We start from the raw sequence: 23,620 nt of genomic DNA, 5'->3' as shown, positions 1-23,620 counted from the left end.
TTTTGAGGCAAAAACTAGGCGGAAACCCAGCGTTCCCCATTATAGTCTAATGGGTGGGTTTCCGTTTGTTAGGTCCCCAAACCCGACAAACAGAACGCCTGTGTGAACCTACTGTAATAGTGTTTTCTCCTTGTGAATTGGAGATATCACTATATTTGCCATTGCTCCAAAGAGGTAAAGGGCAATGTCCATGTGACACCAAAGGGCTCATTAGCATAGCGACAGAAATGGCTGTATTTCGGTAATGGAAGCACCGATTCACAAGTAGAAAACACCGTTTGATCCAGGTGAGCCCAATCTATCATACTGCCAGGCTGAGTTCTGGTGACAGACCCCCTTTAAAGATTTTTTAAACAGACTCAAAATGGGTTAAAAACATAAAAGAAGTGGTACTTGCCTCATCAATCTTCCACCTCTCCCAATCTAAGACTGTGCGGGTCCCTCTTTGGTCCCTTGTGACAAACAGGAAGTGACCACTTAGCCAATCACTGACTGCAGTAGTGACCCGCCTCAGCCTGGGATTGGATGAGGGCAGATTTCCTAATTGTTGAGAAAGGACCATAAGTAGAAGACGTTGGACCAATGGGGACCTGGTAAGTATAAGAACTGAAGAATTGGAGATTGTTGAAGTAAGTACTGCTTATTTTAGGTTTTCAATCCATTCTGATACTAGGTTCACATCTGCGCTCGGTGACCTTTGGGGGTTTTCATCCCTCATTTTCTGTCCACATCTCTTGGGTGGAAGCCAGGCGGAAATCCAGTGGACCCCATTGAAGTAGATTGGCTTTCCATTTTTCGGGTCCCCAGTGGACCTCATTTAAGCAGATTGGCTTTCCATTTTTCGGGTCCCCAGTGGACCTCATTTAAGCGGATTGGCTTTCCATTTTTCGGATCCTCAATGGAAACCCTAACGCAGGTGTGAACCTAGCCAGTGTCAGCTTTTAAAAATGTTTACCACCAAACAACGCTTTAATAAAATATAAGACTAAAATGAATTTATAGAATCTGATAATTCAGATCACTTATTATCAATTGATTCTTTACTCTGATAAAGCCTTAGGCATTGAGACCCTAAAGATTCAGATGTGCTGCAGATAACCCAAAAATCTCACTCCATACCCCCATATCATACTCTTAGAGGTTGTATAGACTATATAGTAGTACTCACCAGTCCTTACGTATCATGTTAGGTAAGGAAGAGCAATAGTACAGTGACAATTGGCTTTCTTTTACCTGGGGCAAAGATAAATTTGGTGCCCCTTTTTACTTAAGTACCCAGTATTTATAGTAAAATGGCCCAAATATCAAGTCAACCATGGCTATGGCTGGATGCGATCCACTCTTCACAGCCCCCACCATTGAGTCTGTTGCCATATGTATGTATTTTTATTGTTATTAAAGTTTAATTCTAAAATCTTGATGCTTGAGCCAATTCACACTAGGGACCTAAGTCAGTAGACTGGGGTCAAATCATGTTTATGATGTAGATTTAGGATGTTTGTGATGAGCTTCCAACATACTGTCGATACTATACATAGCTATAGGATTACCTAGCCAGGTGCGTGGTTGGTATATGCTAGTATACCCCCAAAATGGTATGGAATATAGTGGTGCAGATCAACACCCCTTATGTCAATCACCTGGACCCTTATGAGTTCGATAGGGGGTAGTAAGATATTGGCAATATTGTTAAACTCTAAAATTAGATATAATTTTCAATACAATCTGATATATGAAGGTGATGCTATATAACCATGAAAAACTCAAATTCCATGATTTACAGGTTACATACACCATGACTTTGTAACACTTGTATAGCTATCGATTGTCACTGTAGAGCCGTACCCGAGGATGGCAAGTTGGTATCTTGGTTCTTCAAAGATCCTTTAAAAAATACATCTTAGGGGGCAATTGTGCCCATAGGACTCCCAATATAGGAACTACTTTCTTTCTGATATCACTATCACACAGTAACTTTATATACATCTCTCTCTCTCTGTCATGACAATATTCCAAAATATTTTATCATAAACTGTACTTTTTCTATAGGTAATATCTGAGCAAAGTAGAAAGTGCCATGTTAAACCGCGTACTGTGCAAATATGACACTGCTTTTACCAACACTTTACTAGAATGGATCATAGTAACACATTTTTGCCCCCACAAAAAGGCATACCTAAGGGTGCATTCACACTGAGTAAACGCTAGCTTATTCTGAACGTAAAACACGTTCAGAATAAGCGGCGTCTAAAGCAGCTCCATTCATTTCTATGGGAGTCGGCATACGAGCGCTCCCCATAGAAATGAATGGGCTGCTTCTTTCACTCCGTGCAGTCCCATTGAAGTGAATGGGGAGTGCCGGCGTATACGGCAAGCTCTGCTCATTCCGGAGCGTACACGCCGGCACTCCCCATTCACTTCAATGGGACTGCACGGAGTGAAAGAAGCAGCCCATTCATTTCTATGGGGAGCGCTTGTATCCCCGCTCCCATAGAAATGAATGGAGCTGCTTTAGACGCCGCTTATTCTGAACGTGTTTTACGTTCAGAATAAGCTAGCGTTTACTCAGTGTGAATTCACCCTTAGACAGACAGAAATCGAAATAGTAAAAAAACATACGGAATTCCCATGTAAAGTCAAATATGTATGGGCATTGGAAAGGGGTCTTCTGCCACATGTACTACACACTGTGGTGCATGCCAACATGGCCAGGTACAAGAATTGGGCTACACACAATTGGACAGTGGCTTGATCAGAAAACCAGCAATGATATCATTATGCCTCTAATATCTGTGGCAGTAAAACCTCCTTCATTGAACTATGGTTTCTTAAAGAGGTTGCTTTAAAGGGAATTTAAAGGGAGTCTGTTACCAGAGCCCGGCATATCAGCCGAGCCCTACAGATAAGGGTACTCCACTTGTGAATTGCTGCCTCAGTTGCCATGATATTGCTGTATTTGTCAATATACAAATAAGCTCTTTGGAGCAATGAGGGACCCTCTTGTTGCTCCAAACAGCTCATGTGCATACTAACAAAAAAAGTGATATCTTGGCAACCGAAGAAGCGATTCACAAGGGGAAGACACCATGCGAATCAGGTGACCCTAACCTACTATTTGCAGGGCTGGGTTGATATGTTGGGTTCTGGTCAATGACTCCCTTTAAGAAAAAAAATTCTAAAAGCATGGAATGCTTATCAATTAAAAATGAAAATACTCAACTGCTTAACCCCTGTCACTTTAGCCCGGCCACACTTGTTGACTTTTCTTGTAATGATGATGTCCTGTACATGCGTACAACTACTACAGCCAATCACTGGTCTCAGTGGTGATACCTGCATGAGACTACTGAGGTCAGTGATTGGCTATGGTGGTCACTTATGCAGGACAAGTCAACAAGACTTCTTAAAGGGAGTCTACCATATCCCCAAACATATTCAACTGCCACCACCAAGTTGCAACGCACATTACAATGATAACCAACATACCTTTGTTACATATGTCATTTTTGTAGGCAATTGGTGCACTGGGGCAGGCCTTCAGCCCTGGAAGCAATTTCCTTGCTGCTCAAGTAGAATGGATGATGGCAGTGTGAGGATCAACTCTCACTAAAGAGGGTAAACAGGCAAAAGCAATACTAAAAGCCCACCTCCAGTGCACCATCTGCCTCATTGGCATAACACTTTAAGGTTGTGTTTCTGAAAATCTATAAAAGTCGCCTACGTAAAAATGTATGTTGAGTATCACTAAAATACACTCTGTAACAAGGTGGTGGAAGTTGAATATGATTGGGGAAGTGATAGATTCCTTCTTAAAGAATTAACCAATTATTGTTTCATTATAATAATTATGATGTTTTGAAAGAATAAATAAAGTTCTAAACCAAAATATTTATAATAAGCAACATCTTTGCTAACAAACTGTTCATTGTGGGACAGTAATGGGGTCTGTCAGAACCCCTAATAGACATATCTTTGTCATAATTGTACTTATTCAGTATATTTCACTTTGAAATATGTTTAACGTGGTTCTCCAAAAGTTGGAAAGATGACGGTGTGGATTTTGCGGTGTAAGCAAAAAAATGGAGCAGCAAGGATGCCTTAAGCAGTAACATTGCAGGGATGAGGCAGCAACACAATGTGCTATCTACTGTATGCCCACATAGACATTTGTGTGCAAATTATTCCACCTAGTCATAAACATATTTTCTTTAAAAATTCAAGTACTCTTGAATAAAAAAAATATGCTATATTGAAATGCGAGTATATGCGCACACCCTATGTGTTATAAACTTACTAGACAAACTTAATTCATAAATGGTCATTCATTTACAACTTGCATTCGCCATACATCTTACGTATAAGTTTCTCTTGTTTAACATACGCTAAAGTTCAGGGCACAAAGAGCGAGAACGGCGCTCTGTTTAACACAGCAAGCTTTCTATAAAACGACGTCATGACGGTCAACAGGACACAATTTTGGATAAAGGCATACTGTTTCAACAGAACACTCTGTTTCCTACTTGCTGACTTTAAGATGAAGCCAGCTGACCGCGCCGCAACTGCATTCACTATACCCTCCAATAAGTGTTTATAGCATAGTGCTTGTACAAGTATAATACTGCAAAAAGCAGTTGTAATATCTTCCATAGAGACGTCACTGACTTTCCTCTAGGAATGCCCAAAAAAAAAAAAAAAAAAAAAAAAAGGACCTAACGCTGGAGATCAGATGGAAAGATGAATGCAATACGTCTCACAAGAAGAAAATGCTTTGGTGCTCCTTCTACTCTGGTTTGCCATCACCTCCTCGCCCTTCGAGAACTATAGTAGACATGCAATCCAAAGACCATCATTGGATGGTCAAAGTATTCAATCCCCCCTCCCCCAGTACTGACAGTACTTGTACCGAGATGGAATCCTATAAGGCAATTCAGACTTCAACCATTCCTACCGCCATCTTTAATAGTTATTACATCTCCATCTCCCCCTATAGACCCTTCCTTATATCTCTACAATAAAATACAATTTGGAATCTCTTCAGACCTGAAATAAGTTCATCAAAATACTGAGTCCCGTATATTCTTAGTTATCTCTACTTCTTGTGCACGACAAACAAGCCTAGCCCAATGGGATCTTAGAATGGATACAATAGTGCTCAAAGGGTTACAGAGCCGTAATACTCGTTGCAATCTCATTCACAACAGGACTGCCACGTTGCCGCAGCTCAAAGCAACGACTTCAGCGACTTTCTGCTTCCCGACAGGGTTCCGAATGATTGTTCCCGTCAGACCTAATAATTGCCCCAGGCAGTCGATCTAATATCGTTATGCAAAAAAGAAAATAAAAAGAAAATAAAATAAAGCGAAAAAGTTTTTGTTTAGTATATTAATGACTAAAAATGTGTTCAAAACATTTTGGACAAAGCTCAGAAAAAGTTGTATAAAACACAAAATGAATGTATCATTAAGGCTGTTACTGTATTGCAGATAATTTGGCCCCTTGTTTGTTGGAAAAAAAAGTCTGTCCAAACAGTCTCAAGGTCCCGCATCACATTGTTCTCCCACAAGGTCCGTTGTGGGCATCTAGCCATAGCAGACAGAGAATCAATCCTCTTTGGAAACAAAGCTGTTTTGGGTCTTCACGTTCTCTCTCGAAGGTTCGTTTTGGGCGATTCTTGTTCGATGCTTGCGAATTGCAGCATACGACTTCTCAAAGAGGATCTGCTGTATTGAAAACTAGAGAAATTCGAAAGCAAAATTATTTCAGGATTTATTCTACCTCCTCGTGGTTACGTCTGGACACAAAGTCTGCCTCCAGAGTTCAGAGGAAAGGCCTAAAACTGAATGACAAAGAAATACAAAAACTGGAGGAACGGCAGAAACTGTATTTCATGGAAGCTCCCCAGATGATTGAATCCCCACTCAAGTGCAGGACACAAAACCTCTTGGATTTTAAAGATCAGCCATATGACCCTGGCCCACAGATGCCTGTGTTTAGCTAGGGAACAGCATAATAGCTCTGATGTTGAATCTCAAGTAACCTCAAATTTCTACAAGAAGAATCCCTACATCACACCCACTCTTGCATAGAGCGTTTACAGTACAGTATGTGGCGGGGTGTTCCTTTCCTTTTGAATTGAAAGACGGTGTAAACCAAGACAAGGAGGCACAGGGCCAGGATACAGGGGATTACAATAGCTATGGCTTTCACAGTGCTGGCTGTGTTGTCTAGCTTCATGACAATGTCTACATCATCTTGAGTGCTGGTTCGATCTTTATCTCGGTCAACAGAAGTCTCACATCCCATGTAGTCCTTAAGAATTGATCGTGGGTATCCGGGTTCAACTTTCAGTCTCTGGTTGTGAAATTTCCAGTATTCTTTGCCTTTATAGAAGTAAGTGAAGCCTGAAAAGATATTAAAAATTACACTTTAGAATGCATTTATATACAGTACTAGCAGGAGGACCCGGCTTTGCATGGTTATATTTAATTTTTTATTTGTGTAGTGGCCCCATAAGAATTGTCCAGTTTTGCACTGGTGTATTTTGTATATTGTTTGTGTTTTTCCATAAGCGTCATGTGATCATGTGTATCTCATTTCGAATATCAGTGAAAAAGCTGTGATCGGTTGTTATGGAGACCTGGAGTAAAGCTGAGTGTATGTGACCTTGTGTAATAGTGTCATTCACAGTGCCCTGCCCCTTTAAGGCTGACATAAAGTAGTGAAGAAAAATGGCTGGGTTGCTATGGAGACCTGGAGTAAAACTCTAATATGTAGTACTCTGTTAAGAGCCATGTATCTAATCCTCCGGCGTGTGGTACTGTGTGCTGATGCACATATCTATTCCACTGGCATGTGGTACTCTGTGGAGTGGTGCGTAACTAATCCTCTAGCGTGTGGTACTGTGTGCAGTGGCGCGTATCTAATCCTCTGGCGTGTGGTATTGTGTGCAGTGGCGCATATCTAATCCTCCCTTATGTGGTATTGTGTGCAATGGTGCATATCTAATCCTCTGGCGAGTGGTATTGTGTGCAGTGGTGCGTATCCAATCCTCCAGCGTGTGGTATTGTGTGCAGTGGCGCATATCTAATCCTCTGGCATGTGGATTTGTGTCAAGACGCATGTATCTAATCCTCTGGCGCCTGGTACTGTGTGCATAAGCGCGTATCTAATCCTATGGCTTGTAGTACTATGTACAGACATGCGTATTTAATCCTCCAGCATGTGGTACTGTGTGCTGACTTGTGTATCTAATCCTCCAGCATGTGGCATGTGTGCAGATGCGTGTATCTAATCCTTCAGTATTGTGTAAAGACGTGCGTATCTAATCCTCCGGCATGTGGAACTATGCGCAGACGTGCGTATCTAATACTGCGGCATGTGGAACTGTGTATAGACGCACGTATCTAATCCTCTGGCGTGTGGTATTGTGTTAAGATGTGCGTATCTAATCATCTGGCGTGTGGTACTGTGTGAAGACGCGTGTATCTAATCCTCTGGCATGTGATACTGTGTGCTAACCTGTGTATCCAATCCTCTGGTGTGTGGTACTTTGTGCAGACGTGCGTATCTAATCCTCTGGCATGTGGAACTGTGTGCACAATTGTCCAGACAAGCCAGATGCAACTGAAAAAGTAAAGGTAAGAACCAGCAGTAGATGCATGATTTATATGTATTAACTCTCCAAGACCAAGATCTTGCATAAAGTACTCCTCGGGAAGTGGTGATGGCGGATTCATTAAACAAGTTCAAAGAGGGCCTGGATGCCTTTCTTGAAGAGAACAATATAAGAAGTTATGGACTCTAGATTTTAAGGACACGTTAATCCAGGGTTTTTATATTGTCTGCCAGACTGGAGTCGGGAAGGAATTTTTTCCCCTGAAATAGGGCAATTGGCATGAGCCTCATGGGTTTTTTTGCCTTCCCCTGGATCAACACTGTAGGGGATTGTAGGGTTTATAGGTTAGACTGATGTCGTCATCCAACCTCATCTATGATGTAACTATGTAATGCAATTTGGTCTAAGACAGAGGTGAACTTCCTCTGATATGGGTGTGATACCAGTCTAGTGATTGAGGTGGCTCGATAAGGAATATTAACTTGACCACAAACTCAGAGAATCTGTCCTCAATGGCAGCCAAGAGTACACTTTGGTGCTCAATGGTGGATTGTTTTCCTGGACTGACTATTGGCGCTGTCCAGGAATCCCGGTTCCTTATCAACTGTGTTAAGGATACGTTTTTTGGTTGGCCTGGTTAAGAATTGGGAGAGGACAGGACTGCCGCTGGTTGGTCCACAGCCTGCTCAAAGATTATGCCAAAACCAGATGACAAAGATGAAGAATACTGACACCCCTTTCCTTCCCCATCTTTGTTTGGGGTTCGTTGTCTTTCAATAAAACTTCAGGTCTGTGATTCCTCTACATTTCCCATTTATCCCTCACCCACAAACTTTACCCCTAGCCTGTTGTTTTGTTGACTGATGTGTAGACTGCAGGGTATAATGTATACTATAGGGTTTGGATCTATTCTACTTAAAGGGGCTCTATCAGCAAAATTATGCTGTAAGAATCCCAAATATGTGGGCTCATACAGCATAATTTTGCCGATAGAGCCCCTTTAATGTGAACCCATTGGGGAAGATTTATGAAGACTGGTGTTGCAATGCCAGCCTTCATAGCCCCTGAAGATTTCTTTCTTCCCAGATTTTTTTGGTGCCAATGGCCCCATCACCTAGCCAACCTCGGGAAAGTGGCGAGGGCAGAAAAACAATTTAAAAAGTCAATGTTTTTGCGCAAAAATCCTATTAAAGTTGCAACTTTTTATAATCTGGGCCTTTATAATTAGCCATTCCTGTGAGATGTAATCATCAGTAATACGGTGATATATGCGTGACACACAATATATCTACAATAGTAGTTCTACTTACCGTTCTCTTTGTCAACAAAAGCCCCTTCAGGTGATTCGGGTATCCCTTTCCATATTGTAATTGATTTGGGGTAACCGGGGTCCATGACTCGCATTTCTTCATTGTATCTCCAATACCTGGAACAAAGTAACACCATTTATTACATCCATTCTCCTGTAATATCAGTAGAGGGTTGACACATCGGAATGCAAACAAGTTCAGAGAAAGTGAACCCACTAGAGATGAGCGAGTACTGTTCGGATCAGCCGATCCGAACAGCACGCTCCATAGAAATGAATGGATGCACCTGGTACTTCCGCTTCGACGGTGGCCGGACCCTTAACCCCCTGCGTGCCAGCTACGTCCATTCATTTCTATGCAATCGGCTGATCCGAACAGTACTCGCTCATCTCTAGAACCCACACCAAATTGTTAGGCTTGTGGCCCCTATTTCTAGGTAAGTAAAGTCTATTTTTTTAACGTTAATTTTTTTCTTATAATTTTAATCTGATCTAGATTTGCAAATATTGTGGATTTTGAGTTGGAAATTGGGAAAAAAATTTACGACCTATTCACAAAATGAATAAACATGCTGCAAAATTAAAAAAATTTCTATCACAGGTCAATTTACATAACAAGGACAAACATTTGTAATTCACCTTTTCCAGAAAAGGAACTCTAAGCACAGAGAGTCAATTGTCGAGTCAGCAGTTCACCCACAACATCCAGGGTCAGTTGGTATATGGGAAGCAACATTGAGTACCGAATGAGTACAACATGAGTGCAACCTTGAGTACTCAGAGGAAACCCACCGAAACACAGGGATAACATACAAACTCCATGCAGGACCTCAGTGCTGCAAGGCAAACAGTGCTAGCCTCTGAGACACCATAAAAATGTGTTAAAATTAGAGCTTGGTTGCCATATTGGCTTATGATGTTGAATATTGACTTTGTGATGTCAAATTGATATTTAATGACCACAGCAGGAATAATTAACACTCTCTCAGTCATACTGCAGCCAACATAGAACAAATCCCACCACATGTATGAGACCTTGATGGGACTTGGCAGGACTGTAAGTGACCATCTGCTTCACCCCAAGTGTGAGAAGGAGCTATCGCAAGTCCTTCCCCCCAACCGTGATCAGGCTGTATAATCTACATCAGAACAAGCGCAGATCACTCCGCACAGAAAACTAAATGATTCTGAAGTCTTCCTTCTTTCTTCTTCTCTTCCTTAGCTGCTATGAACTCCTAGTACCCTGTTTCCCCGAAAATAAGACATGTTCTTATAATTAATTAGCTAACGAAATATATGACCTTTCTTATTTCCGGGGGATATTTTATGCAGCGGCTGGAGCGGGGAACAATCGGCAAACGAAGCGGGGAACAGTTAGCGGAGTGCCGGCATGACTGCCGGTTGTATGTGATCCAGAAGGTGAAGGGGGGGGTGTCTTATTTTCGGGGAAACAGGGTATATCTTCTCTTCTCAGCATATGTGTGTCTACGTCTGTATTATATTACTGTGTATTATCCTGTATCTGTATTACTATGCTGCTGTAACATACTGAAATTTCCCCCCTGTGGGACTATTAAACGATTATCTTATAGCAAGCCATTAAGGAGTCAAAAACATTAAAAATATCTATATAGATGCGGCCTTCTTCATCTTTTCATTTGGCTCGACGTATCCTGAAACATGTGGCATGTTATAACCAGCTTTTTCAAAATCGAAATATTTGCGGTACTCCGTCACAAGATGGTTTTTCTTATAAGTGTAGCCGCCCAGTGGTTATGTTGTGTATTGCAGCCGACTAATATTTTTGTCAGTCCATCACAATATTAAACTTGCGGAGTCCTTAACCAAACTGGAGTTGGGATTAGGGTGGACACAACTGTAGGTCCTGCACTTGAGAAGGAGGGCAAAGGCCCTAAACTTCAGACAAGTTAATGGAGTTTTCCTTCAGTGTTATCTAAGAGAATGGAAATAAGCTAAAATTCTGAAGCGGATCCATCATTCCTGCAAACTGGGACACTGATGAGTTGAAGTGTTCTTTGAAGCCTCCTGTGATCCCGCGCACTATTTTTGGAACGCGCGTGATTGCTGAGTATGATAATTACAACTAAAGAATGATTATCTCCACCATAATGACTCTTCAAAACGAATCAACAACTACATAGATAGCTACTTCATACGCCAATAAATGCTTATTACTTTAGACAGAAATTAAATCAAGGCATCTGGGTAATGCATGGAACAACGCGATGTAATGAAGAGATTTAATATTATCTTGTCCCATATGTCTTTCTTGGATTGCCACATGAAATGCCGTACCCCACACAGATTACATGGGTTTGGGAATTAGCTGTAAATAGGGCATTAATGGTGTGTAAACTGGAGAAATATGCTGAGAATGATTTACTATATGGAATGGGTTGTAAGTAAATGATTGCCCACGTTATAATGTTAATCTAATTATTTACTGAACGGAACCGATTCCGTGATATGTACTCAATAATATCACGTCTCCAAATTCATTACACCCCCAGTTCAGTTCACCATAGAAATCCTTCTATTATGTTGTGTAACATTTTTTACATACACACATAGATGTGTATATATATATATATATATATATATATATATATATATATTGGGGAATCGCTTGGGTAGATGCTTGTAGCAGTGCAGGAAACAGGGACACAGACACTGGATTGCACACAAGTTCAGGCTTTATTCACTTGTAGTGCATTCACTACCTTTGCAAAGGCACAACTAACCAAAACAAAAACCTTCTCGGCTGAGAACTAACTTAAACATAAGGAAACTTTTCCCTGACTATACAGGAGACTGGCTACCAGACTTCCACCTTGGCACAGTACTTGCTTTGGAGGTTCGGTCTGGACAGGTCAGCTGTCAGTGTGGTGCCACCCTCCTAGTCTTCCCACACAGACTATTATCAGGCCTGATTAGTCAACTGACCTCCCTGGTGTGGGCCTTTACCAAACACCCTTTAACTGCCTGGCTGGGACATACCTGTCTTCCCAGACCACACCCTTCACTCTCTCAAAATATATATAATTTTATTTAATTGATATTTATAATATTGATCATTATGTGTATGATTATCCTTTCTCCTCTTTTACTGATATCATTGATTATTGATGTGACATTAGTTAACAATGGAATTTCATCCCTATTATCAAAATTGAGACTGAGATCCTCATCTATAAAATGTTTGGCACCATGGAAGCGAATGGAGTGCCGATCGTGCTATAGCGGGCTGGTGCTCCATTCACAAGGATGTGCTAGGGGGACTTTTGGTCCCCATCTTCCTGAGCACTGGGGGACCCGACACTTATGTCCTGTTCTGTAGATAGGGGGATAAGTGTCCATAACGGCAAAACATCTTTAAGCCTAAGGCCGCACATTGCAGAAATGCAGCTTTTTTTTGTTGTAGATTTTGTTGCATTTTTTTGACCCAAAACTAAGAATGGTTGCAAAAGCAATGGGAAATATGTAGGAAGTTCTTACACTTATCCGTTTTGATCAATCCACTTCTGGTTTTGGCTGAAAAAACTGCAGCAAAATAAGCTTTATTTCCGCAACGTGGGGCTTTAGCCTAAGGCTGAGGCCCCACGCTGTTGAAATGTTTTTTTGTAGCAGATTTTGTTGCATTTTTTGGAGCCAAAGCCAGGAGTGGATTGAGCAGAAGGAAGAAGTATAAGAACTTCTTGGCTTTGGCTATAAAAACTGCAGCAAAATCTTCAACAAAAGAAGCTTTTTTGCAACGTGGGGCCTCAGCCATAGGCCTCGTTCATATCTGCGTTGGTATTCCATCTGGGGGACTCCACATGAGGATGCCGCTGAACGGAATAACGAACGCAACTGCAAGTGGTGTGCCAGTGAAAGCACACTGACCACTATAATGGGGTCCATGTGCTTTCTGCCACATCTCCGCAGAGAACAGGCGAACTGGAAAGTAGTTCACAATCTACTTTTCTGCCCGCAAGCACACGGACCCCATTATAGACTATGGGGTCCGAGTACTTTTAGTGAACGCTGTTTGCAAATGCGTTTAGTATTCCGTTTGGGGGTGGGGGGGTTCCATGCGGACTCCATCAGAAGGAATACCAATGCAGATGTGAATGAGGGGTAAGGCTGAGGCCCCAAGTTGTGGAAAGACAGCTTTTTTGTTTTAGTTTTTTGAGCCAAAGCCAGGATTGGATTTGGCTAAAAAAAAACAACAAAATCTGCAACAAAAATAGCTGCAATTCCACCAAGTGGGGCCTCAGGCTAAGAGCTTGTTCGAACATAAAATATCATAGAATAGTATTATAATCTGTACCTACATCACTATAATAAGAACAATCCCACCCATCTTATTTTTGGTCGGCATTTATATACTTTTCCAAGTACTGTAGGGCATGGAGTGTTTTTAGCTGTGGGCGAATACAGTTTTTTTGGGTGTTTTTCATCAGGTCCATGGCTTGTATAATTAACCTAACCCCCTATTGTGCTACTAAAGATATGTCTTGTTGCTTATTTAGTCCCTGTGTTTTTCTTTAATACCTTTTTCTAAAGAGGAACTCGATATAATTCATTCCCACCATAATTTACTCTGCTCGGTTTTGAAAGGATTGGCAATATGAAAGAACACGGACTATTTTGGAACATAATGAAAAATGTCCCTTGCGGGTGTAAAATAATCACATTGCTGAATAACATTAATGCTTTCCAAATACCAGAATATATTAACGACAGCAAGAATTCGCTGAGCAACCTCTTTAAATCTAGCAAAGGCTCCCATTTTTTAATTTCTAAGACTTCTGCTCCGAACCGGAGGATCTTGCTCAATTTTTTGCAAGAAGGAAATTATATAATATTTTATTCTGACATAGTTAATAGATTAAATTTTCAATTTTTTTTTTCTCTCCAAAAGTACAAAACTCTCCTGCGCCTGTCAAATTGCCTTCCAATGCGTTCCCTTAATTTAAATCACTTTCTATCAGCAGCTGCCCGCTACCCTATAAGCTCTATCGCCTCGGGCGAAATACATGACAAATTCTTTTTCCAGCATTAAAATCTCATTGGCAAAAATGTAATGGCTGAAAATATTGCGACGGGCCCTCTTTGGGTTTATCATATTACATTATAACATACGTAGGCTCCAACTTGTTGGTTTGGCTTGATTATTTGGCAGGAAAGTTACCCGTTTTCCTGTTTTAACGTACCTGTCGCCTTTGAAAAAATACGTCTTCCCGACATCTTCCCACCAAACAGCTGTGTCGATCCCGTGAGGCGGAATACCATGTCCCAAATGTATCAGGTCATGAGGATAACCGGGTTGTAAAGTTGTATCTTTAAACACCCAATATTTGTTACCTATGGAATAAAAAGACAACTATGAACAACTCAAAAAGATTTTAGCGATGGCCAAACAGAAAAAAATTATAATTTAAGGGTGAGTTCACACTGAGTATACACCAGCTTATTCTGAACGTAAAACACGTTCAGAATCAGCGGCGTATAAAGCAGTTCCCATTTATTTCTATGGGAGCCGGCATAGGAGCGCTCCCCATTGAAATGAATTGGCTGCTTTTTTCACTACGAGCACTCCCATTGAAGTGAATGGGGTTTGCTTGCGTGTATGGCTCGGCATGAGCAGAGCTAGCCGTACACGCGAGCACATCCCATTCGTATGCCGGATCCCATAGAAATGAATGGGAACTGCCTTATACGCCGCTGATTCTGAACGTGTTTTACGTTCAGAATAAGCTGGCGTATACTCAGTGTGAACTCACTCTAAGGGCCCCTTCACACGGCGTATACGCTCACTGCTTTGGAGCGTGTAAACGTTCCGTAGCAGCGGCGTCTAAAGCAGTTCCCATTGTTTTCTATGGGAGCCGGCAGACGCGCGCTCCCCATAGAAATGAATGGAAAAAGCAGCCCATTCATTTCTATGGCGAGCGCGCGTCTGCCGGCTCCCATAGAAAACAATGCGATCTGCTTTTAGACGCCGCTGCTACGGAACGTTTACACGCTCCAAAGCAGTGAGCGTATACGCCGTGTGAAGGGGCCCTAATACTGTCGAAGAATAACTTTCGGCACCTCCACCAAATCAACCTCTTCATATCCATCAATAGGTGCCGAACCACTGACTCCAGTGCAGTTGGAATTATTTCTCTATCCCCCACTCTTCCTGAGCAATTGGTGCTGTTACCCCAACAAAAAAGTCGGAGCTGGTGGAAGTGTTGAAAAGTCCTTTTTAGGCTAAGGCTCCACGTTGCGGAAACACCGCTTGTTGCAGATTTTACTGCTTTCTTTGAGCCAAAGTTAAGAGTGGCTTGACAAGGAATGAAAAAGGAAGCTCTAAGACATTTCCCTTCTGTCAAATCCACACCTGAATTTGGATCCAAAAACCGCAACAAAATCTGAAACAAGAAACGCTTCGTTTCTGCAACGTGGGGCTGCAAAAAAGAAACACATGCATATCTGATGAGTTTTTTTCACAGTGTTTTCTAGCTTTATTTCGCAACGTGGGGCCTTAGTCTTAGTTTAATACCCCACTTTACGGAATAGCTGATTTTGTTGCAAATTTTGCTTCTTCTTTGGGAGCCAAACCAAGGTGTCACTACAAAAGGAATGGGAAATAATGTATATACTTCTCCTCAATCCACACCCGGATTTAATTAAAAAAAAGCAGCAAAATCTGCAACAAAAAAGCCTTTAACACTTTCACATATGAGCCATTACACAACTTTTTATGCCACTAAGGCTAAGGCCCCACGTTGCGGAAACACAGCTTTTTTTGTTGCATATTTTGTTGCATTTTTTTTTAACCAAAGCCAAGAAGGGCTACAAGAAGAATGGAGGCTGTCTATAAAGTTCTTATACTTCTCCCTTCTGTTCAATCCTCTCCTGGCTTTGACTCGCAACAAAATCTGTAACAAAAAGAGCTGCGTTTCCACAACGTGGGGCCTTAGCCTAACCTTAGGTTAGGTTTATGTTCTCCTACAAGTTCTAGTCTTTTAAAAAATCAAAAGCACAAAAAATGAGATTTTACAATTAGACATTCATCTCAAGTTCTCAACCCAGTGTTGGACGGTTCTGCAAACAGTGTTGTAGTCTCATGAGGAGCATAGTTATTAATCATGGACCCACTCATATTACCGCAGGAGATATTACTCAGAGATTAGGGATGGGAGTATTTAGCAGCTGTTTTCATGATGGTTCCAATAAAATATTATGTATGGAATATATCTTTACTTTCATTGTTAGTAGATTTAATCTGATTATATTATATAATAAACCGTCTTGAAGATTGCACGTCCTCCATGTGGTCATGTGTAGTTAGGCGCACACTCTCCAGGCTGTGTCTTTTGCCCTCCTTTAAAGGGGTTCTATCATTAGCATCCCTTTTTTTAGGAAGGCTATTCATCCCCTACCTTTATAATTCCGCTCCGCGCTGCTATTCCATTGATATTCCATTTTTCCCTGGTATGCAAATGAGTCTCCAGACAGCACAAGGGGCATCCTCTGTGCTTCCTGAAGACTCTCCAGTGACGCCTCCATTTTCTTTAGCCATGCCGTCTCCGCCGCGTCATCCTCAACAAGCCTGCATTCAGGATCGAAATCCCACGCATGCTCATTTGGCTCTGGGCAGAGCCGACTTTGCATGTCTGTTTGACAATTTTACTGTGGCCGTTTACATGGGCGTACTGTGCCTGGCCATCCAAAACACTGAAAGGATTAAAGTGGCCTGTCAAGTTACAATATTAATTTGTTCCGGGATGGCCATTGTAAGTTGAAACCATCGAAATCGTTCCAAGACCAAGAAGAATTTGCAATTGATTCTGAAGACCACAAAATGTCACCAGATTAAGGGATTATCATCAGATGACTGATATAGATATATATAAAAAAAATCTTCACACAGTACAGCCATAAAGAGCTGCTGGAAGCTGAAAGTTACTTTCTAGGATGGAGTTTTTCAGGGTCTTACAAAATATACATAGTACACATAGTACTCCTTGTGGCCAAAGGAGAAGCTCATCCTAGGAAAGGTAAAGAAAATGACAGAACATTTAGCGCTGCCCTATACTGTATAGAGGCGCTACTGGTCAGCCAGTCAGTACCTGCACCCCACTAATACGAGGGTTTTACCAGTGACATGACCATGATCATGAACCTCCGGCCAAGCCTTGTATGTTAAAGGGATTCTAACATTAAAATCCTTTTTTTTCTCGTTAACACGTCAGAATAGGCTTAAGAAAGGCTATTCTTCTCCTACCTTTAGAAGTCGTCTTCGTCCCGCCGTTTAGGTAAAATCCCATTTTTTTTCGGTATGCAAATGAGTTCTCTCACAGCACTGAGGGCGGGACACCTTGCTCAAACAGCACTGGGGGCATACCCAATGCTGCCAGAGAACTCTCTCCAGTGCCGCCTCCATCTTCTTCAGCAACCGCCTCTTCAATTGGCTGGGGTCACACTTCGAGGCCTGCGCAGTCGACTCTGCTCTTGGGCCTCACGCAGAGCTGACTGCAAATGCCGGTGGCCATTTTTTTTGTGGCTGCTTACGCGAGCATGCGCAGGCCTCGAAGTGTGACCCCAGCCGGAAGAAGATGAGTAAAGAGGCAGCTGCTGAAGAAGATGGAGGCGTCACTGGAGAAAGTTCTCTGGCAGCATTGGGGACGCCCCCAGTGCTGTTTGAGCGTTGTGGCCCACCCCCAGTGCTGCGAAAGAACTCATTTGCATACCGACAAAAAACTGGATTTTAACCGAACGGCGGTCCAGAGACGACTTCTAAAGATAGGAGAAGAATAGCCTTTCTTAAGGCTATTCCGATGTGTTAACGAGAAAAAAAAGGGCTTTAATGGTAAAATCCCTTTAAGTCTAGGTCCAAATTACAGTGGTCTAGAAAAGACCAGTGTATACTGAAAATACTATATCCTGAGGTTATTGTAACTTAAGGGATCACTGTATATGCCGGAACAGATCCCATTCTTTTCTATGGCATTCTTTATACCATTTGTGATGCCGAATGTCTATGTGTACTATGGACTCCAACACAAATTGTACAAAACTGTCATCGGGCAACCGGCAAGTCACAAGTGATAGATGTGAACCCAGCTGAAAGGTATTCATTGACCGACAAAAAGCAAATGCTTCAATTTGCCGACAACTTCTGTATCCAAATATTGTATTTTGTGTTTTACTATATACAGCCCTTCCACTTGGCGCCATCTGTAACACTCAACGCATTTCTTAACCCGTCAGTGTAATGAGTCCTAGCGACGGCAGTATTCCAAATCTCACGCCGCTGCACGGCACTATACATAAATGTGACACCCAGGTACATTCACCTCAATTTTGTATTTCCGTAAAAATCGACGATTATTTTTTACATAGCCTACCAATGGTAATACATCTACATTTTCTGCTGGAAATGACAATGTGCATGATGACATGCTATACAATTTTACAACACTTTACCAAGGGAGTCGAGGGGAAAAATGAAATCCAGGCAATTGCCCTGATGGTTGGAGTTGTTCTAAATTGCTGCTTTCATAAGGCTTTTCCTTTTCGCTAGCACGCTTGAAGAACAGACTTACACGCCGCAGCCTTGAAATTTTCCAATTTAGTTCAATTCAGTTAGCCAATACAGATATCACTAGCAGTTCAATTTTCTCCTTAGATTAGAGGTCTATCGTATAACGGCTGATGTTTTTGTGATACACATTTGCTTCTGGCATTGACTAGATGAAAGAAAGGAGCTGATGGTTGGGGAGGCAGAGATGTCACTCGAATGTGCTGTGATGGCCAGTAAAACATACAAGCAGGAAAAACAGATCAGCTCTCGTAATTCGGAATTTTCCTAATTAGTAATAAGCAGCGAGCCAAGAGAGTCCGATCTATGGAAACGCTGGTTACAATGGAATGGATTGAATCACATAGTCATTATGTTTTGTTCTAAGTATTAAAAAAAACATTAAAATGTAACATTTAACTCTCTCGGTGTTGGACAATTGGACAAATCTGATATTTAGAGAAGCTATTCTAGGACAATACCATGCGACTATAATCCTAATCCGTGCTAGGTACAGTGGTCTTTCAGATTGCTTTGTGAGTACACCAGTACACTGCTTATATTGTCTTCTATTTTTTGTTATTGTGTTATGTGCCAATGACTGTATATATGTTAGTTTATATTTTTGTATGTATTTGTAGCTTTCCTTTGTGATATCTCCCATGGTCTTTCTCCACTGCTGGCTATAGAGGGTTTGGTACAGCAAGGCAAGGCTTGGTGTCCTGTTATGTCACCAGAGAGCCATTAGAGTTTGTTCGTTTCAGTGTGCGCTGGCATTGGAACATGAACTCTTCATGTGTTCTCAGCAGCCCCTGAGGGAGAGGTGAAAAACAGTCCAAGATTCCCAGAAGACAGTCTTGAGAAAGGGAAGATACAACTATCATTTCACAAGAGACTGGGTGTCATCCTAGGAGGAAGATAGAAGTTGTGCTTCTCTAGAAGCTGTGTCCCGGGACCCATTTGGCATTCAGGTATTTGGGACTTCACAGTGTGTTTAACCCCCCATGTCTCTAAACATTGGGAGAGGCAACACATATTACTTATTTGGTGTGGAGAAAAGTCTGGGAATCCCACACCCCAAAGCTGGGTGTAGCCAAACAGCTGGAGACTACTACTCCTATTGGGAAGCTGACGAGTTGCATGTTCTGAGTTCTAACAATAAAGCTTTAATTTGGTTCCACTGCATCACTGCCTCCTGAGTCATTCCTGCGCTTACCATCAGGGCCTTTCCGAACAACACCACATGGCTCAGGGTGTGAGAGGACTTCTCCATCTGGAAGCGCTCCTGGGGAACCACTACCATCACCATCAGACACCACGCAGATCCCCCTTATCAGTGTCCAGCTTAGGGTATGTTCACACGGAGTTTTTTGCAGGCGGACTTTGACACCGAATCTGCCTCTATTCACTTCAACTGGAGCCGCTTACATTTTTTTCCACTAGCTAGCTAGTAGAAAAAAGAAGCGACATGCCCTATCTTGCTGCATATTCCACGGCTGAGTCAGCCGCGGCATCCAAAGCTCGAGGCACGCTTCTGTATAGGCCCATTCATTTGGGCCTAATCAGGAGCAGGATGCAGATGCACTACAACCCGTTGTGGCTAGCCGCGCCAAAAAAAAACGAATGGCGGAAAACTTTTCCACCGTGTGAACTAGCTTTTAGGAGGTGGGTTGGAGGAGTTCAGAAGGAATGTACTCCACCTACCCTGTGACATCACCACCATCACTACTATTCCCATCCTCCGGTTACCTCCATTGGGTTGCAACAGTATCATCACCCCAAGCTACTTTAGGATTCAATTCTTCATAAACTTTAAGTTCCGGGCTTGCCGTCAGTGAGTGAGAAAAAAGGACAGATCTCAGTATACTAATAGGGCAGCATATTTTGGTGACAGATGCCCTACTGTGTCAGCAGGACATGATCGGGACCAGATTTCTACCTTTAGCTGTATACTTGAGAACTACCATTCAATGACAATAAGATAAGATTTAGAAAATTCTGAGAAAAAATTCAAATTTTTTATTTTGAACTGAATGGACTTTAGTTACACAAACCTGGCGCCTTCCTACGAAACGCTCTGCGCACTGAGCATCCCTTATTTTGTTAATGGCAGCAAGAACACTGCTCTGATTCTACAATGTGCGAGGGCTTATGCATGCCTGCCTGGAGTTTGCTACTGCAAATGTTGCCTACACTTGCCAAGTACGGCAATATGTAATTTGGAAAGCTGAGACGAACAGGAAAATGTTATTTTTATTTCACAAGTGAGTGGATTTAATAAATAGCGCAATCAGCTTTACAAGTTTGATTCTGCTTGGCTACGACTAAGGTGACATAAAACTCATTTCTTCTATCCTGAATCCGAGGACGGTATCTAATCTATAATAATATTCGGATAACATATTTATTTAGATCACTGCTTTACAAACATCTCAGGCTCGAGATCCGCCAATAAAAGAGTCTTTGCGTTTAGTCGTAATGAGAACAACATGTACGATACGTCTACCGAAAATATTCACCGGTTCCCTAAATGGGATACATATTTTGTTGTGTAGTTACCAATGGAAGAAAGATGACAAATCTAAGGTAAATTTATTGTGATATAGGTAAGTAACGCTACGAAAAATCAGAACAAGATAGCACAGCATGTAAGATATCTACAGGACGTAAGACCATGGATGGGGAATGGCAAGAACCTGAAATCAATGCACCGTAACAATGGTTGACTAGTTATTAACCCCTTCCTGAGCTCCACCATAATAGCAAGACTGACGTCAGGACGTCCAATCAGAATGATTGGGGGTGTTCTTACCTTCAGATGACCTCTGAAAATATGACCTAGGCATATGAAGACTGGGCACCACCATGTTTAGTAGGATCCTGGAGCGAGATCCCAGGGGTAAATCTTTTACCATGACAATGATCCATTACCATGACAAAGGCCTACCCTTACTATGCCTCTATTACAGGCTGCCTTAGGCAATTGATCATACAATATACTGCAATAGATTAGTTGGATTTGGCAGTGGTGGTGAATGGTCCTCTTTAATTTATACCATTTGAAAGATGAATCCAGCACATTGTCAACTTTGCCAATATGAGCCCTGGTTGCAGTGATATTGGTGCTGTTAGTTTCAGCACCGACACCACTGTACTGTCAGATGGGCCGACCTTACAGCTCAGTGTCATGGCTGGATGGTGTGGAACGTCCCCCTGACAATAAAAGGCTATGGAAGAGTACAGTCATGAGGTTGTTCCTCACAGCCCAATGATGATGCCGATACCATTTGGTATTGCAGTGGTATCGGCATTGATATCACCGCAACCGTATTATATACCGGCAAAGCATTCTAGCGTGATGTAACACCACCAACGTCAGAGGACATGAAAGATCCCCCCTTAAGTCAAAATGGTGATATTAAATGTGTCTCACCTTTAAAGAAGACAAAATTTCCTTCACTATTTTCATAGACGGCGTCAATACTTGGCGGCAGCCCCCTCCAGAAGACACTTATCTGCATAGGATATCCATCCATGACTTTATTTTTTCTAACTCTCCAAAACCATTGATCCTGTAAAATGTGATGCAAAAAGTTTAGAAATAAATTTAATTATATAATAGATATATTAAATTTTATCAGAAACTAATATTGTGTATATTATAGTTAGAACACATCTAGAGTCAACTTTACCATTCGGTGAAGTGTGTTAAAGGGATATTGTCCTTCCAACACGTTATTCCCACTGGACAGATGACAACTGAGAGATTGGAAGGGTCCAATGATCGGCAGAAGGGGAGTTCCATGTCCCGCTTTCTCCCCAATCAGAAGAAGCTGAATGAAGCAAGAACGTTCCCAATCACTCCTTGCCATATCTATGTCTGAGCATGGAATGGAGGAGCAGTGCCCCCAAAGATCTATGTAGTTGTCACCTGTCCACGGGATAGCTGTCCACTTATAAGTCGAAAACCATTCTAAAAACATCAATATCTCACTATACAAATTTATTAGATTCTTAGGTTGTGGTGGCAAAACCTTAATAGGATGCCATCCATCTCTCAACCACTGGGTGGCGCCATATGGTATGAGGTGACACATACGATATTACATAAAGAGCTGTCAATAAAGTGAGGCAAGGTCATGTTTTCACAAACTTGGTTGATCGGAACGCTCACCCTTGCCATAATGTTTCTATGTTTAGAAGATAGAGTTGAGTCCAGTGGTGGTCCTGACTTATTAACCGCCTCTCATGGATAGGACCGCCCACTGGACTCCTTAACGTAAAAAGAACAGAGAAATGAATGGCTGTAGTTAGACAGAACCTATACAGGGTGTCTGGAAAGTAAGTATACTAAATGAAAGAGTGGACCTAAGCCGGTATATAAAGCGTTTTTTATTAATGAACATGTGACCGGAAATGCACCACAGATAGACCGAGATGTCGGTTTCCTATCCCTCGCTGCGCTATGTGAAAGGAGAAACGAAAAAGAGAAAGTGTTTTAATGGGAAATCAGTGTAATCACGGGCGGGAATTCTGGGAGACATCTTAGGACTAAAGATGAGCGAACAGTCATCTCATCAACAGTCATCAACAGTCGTTCCGAATAGCACGTTCCCATAGAAATGAATGGACGTAACACGCGGGGGGTTAAGCAACCGGCCGCCGGCAAAGTGTGCGTGCCGGCAGCTTCCATTCATTTCTATGGGAGCGTGCTATTCGGAACGGCTGTTCCAAATAGTGTTCGCTCATCTCTACTTAGGACCCTTTTTCCTCCCACTGAGAATCAACGCCAACAACTACCTGGCATTTCTGCAGGATGATTTGCCGGTGTTGCTCGCAGTCGTGCCTTTGAACATTAGGACAAGGATGTGGCTCCAGCTGGATGGAGTACCTCCCCATTTTGGCCACATTGTCTGTGAACACATCAGCAATCGATGGCCAAATCAGTGGATCGGATGTGGCGGACCAGTGCTATGGCCCCGTCACTCACTGGATTTGACCCCACTTGATTTTTTCTTGTGGGGACATGTGAAGTCTGTTGTGTATGCAATGCTTGTGCCGACCCATGAAGAGCTCGTGAACTACATCCAGGCTGCGTTCGTTGTGGTGAGGGCCATGCCAGGAG

At 42.1% G+C, this 23,620-nt stretch overlaps 1 protein-coding gene across 2 annotated transcripts in view; it reads right to left on the bottom strand.

Annotated features, from left to right (window-relative positions):
- Positions 1 to 4,947: 4,947 nt before the first annotated feature.
- MMP16 (matrix metallopeptidase 16) overlaps positions 4,948 to 23,620 on the bottom strand; it is a 151,466-nt gene continuing 132,793 nt past the window's right edge. For both annotated transcript variants that reach the window (XM_075270314.1, XM_075270315.1), the window contains 4 exons: positions 21,929 to 22,067; positions 14,141 to 14,291; positions 8,926 to 9,041; positions 4,948 to 6,401 (listed from right to left, as the gene is read on the bottom strand). In XM_075270314.1, coding sequence (XP_075126415.1) covers positions 6,067 to 6,401; positions 8,926 to 9,041; positions 14,141 to 14,291; positions 21,929 to 22,067 — 741 coding nt within the window. In that variant the 3' untranslated portion in view covers positions 4,948 to 6,066. The remainder of the gene's footprint in view (positions 6,402 to 8,925; positions 9,042 to 14,140; positions 14,292 to 21,928; positions 22,068 to 23,620) is intronic.

This window comes from Leptodactylus fuscus, chromosome 4 (assembly GCF_031893055.1).
Source record: "Leptodactylus fuscus isolate aLepFus1 chromosome 4, aLepFus1.hap2, whole genome shotgun sequence".
NCBI classification, from domain to species: Eukaryota; Metazoa; Chordata; class Amphibia; order Anura; family Leptodactylidae; genus Leptodactylus; species Leptodactylus fuscus.
The sequence above is the reverse complement of the archived record's forward strand: the minus strand, read 5'-3'. Positions and strand labels throughout refer to the sequence as shown.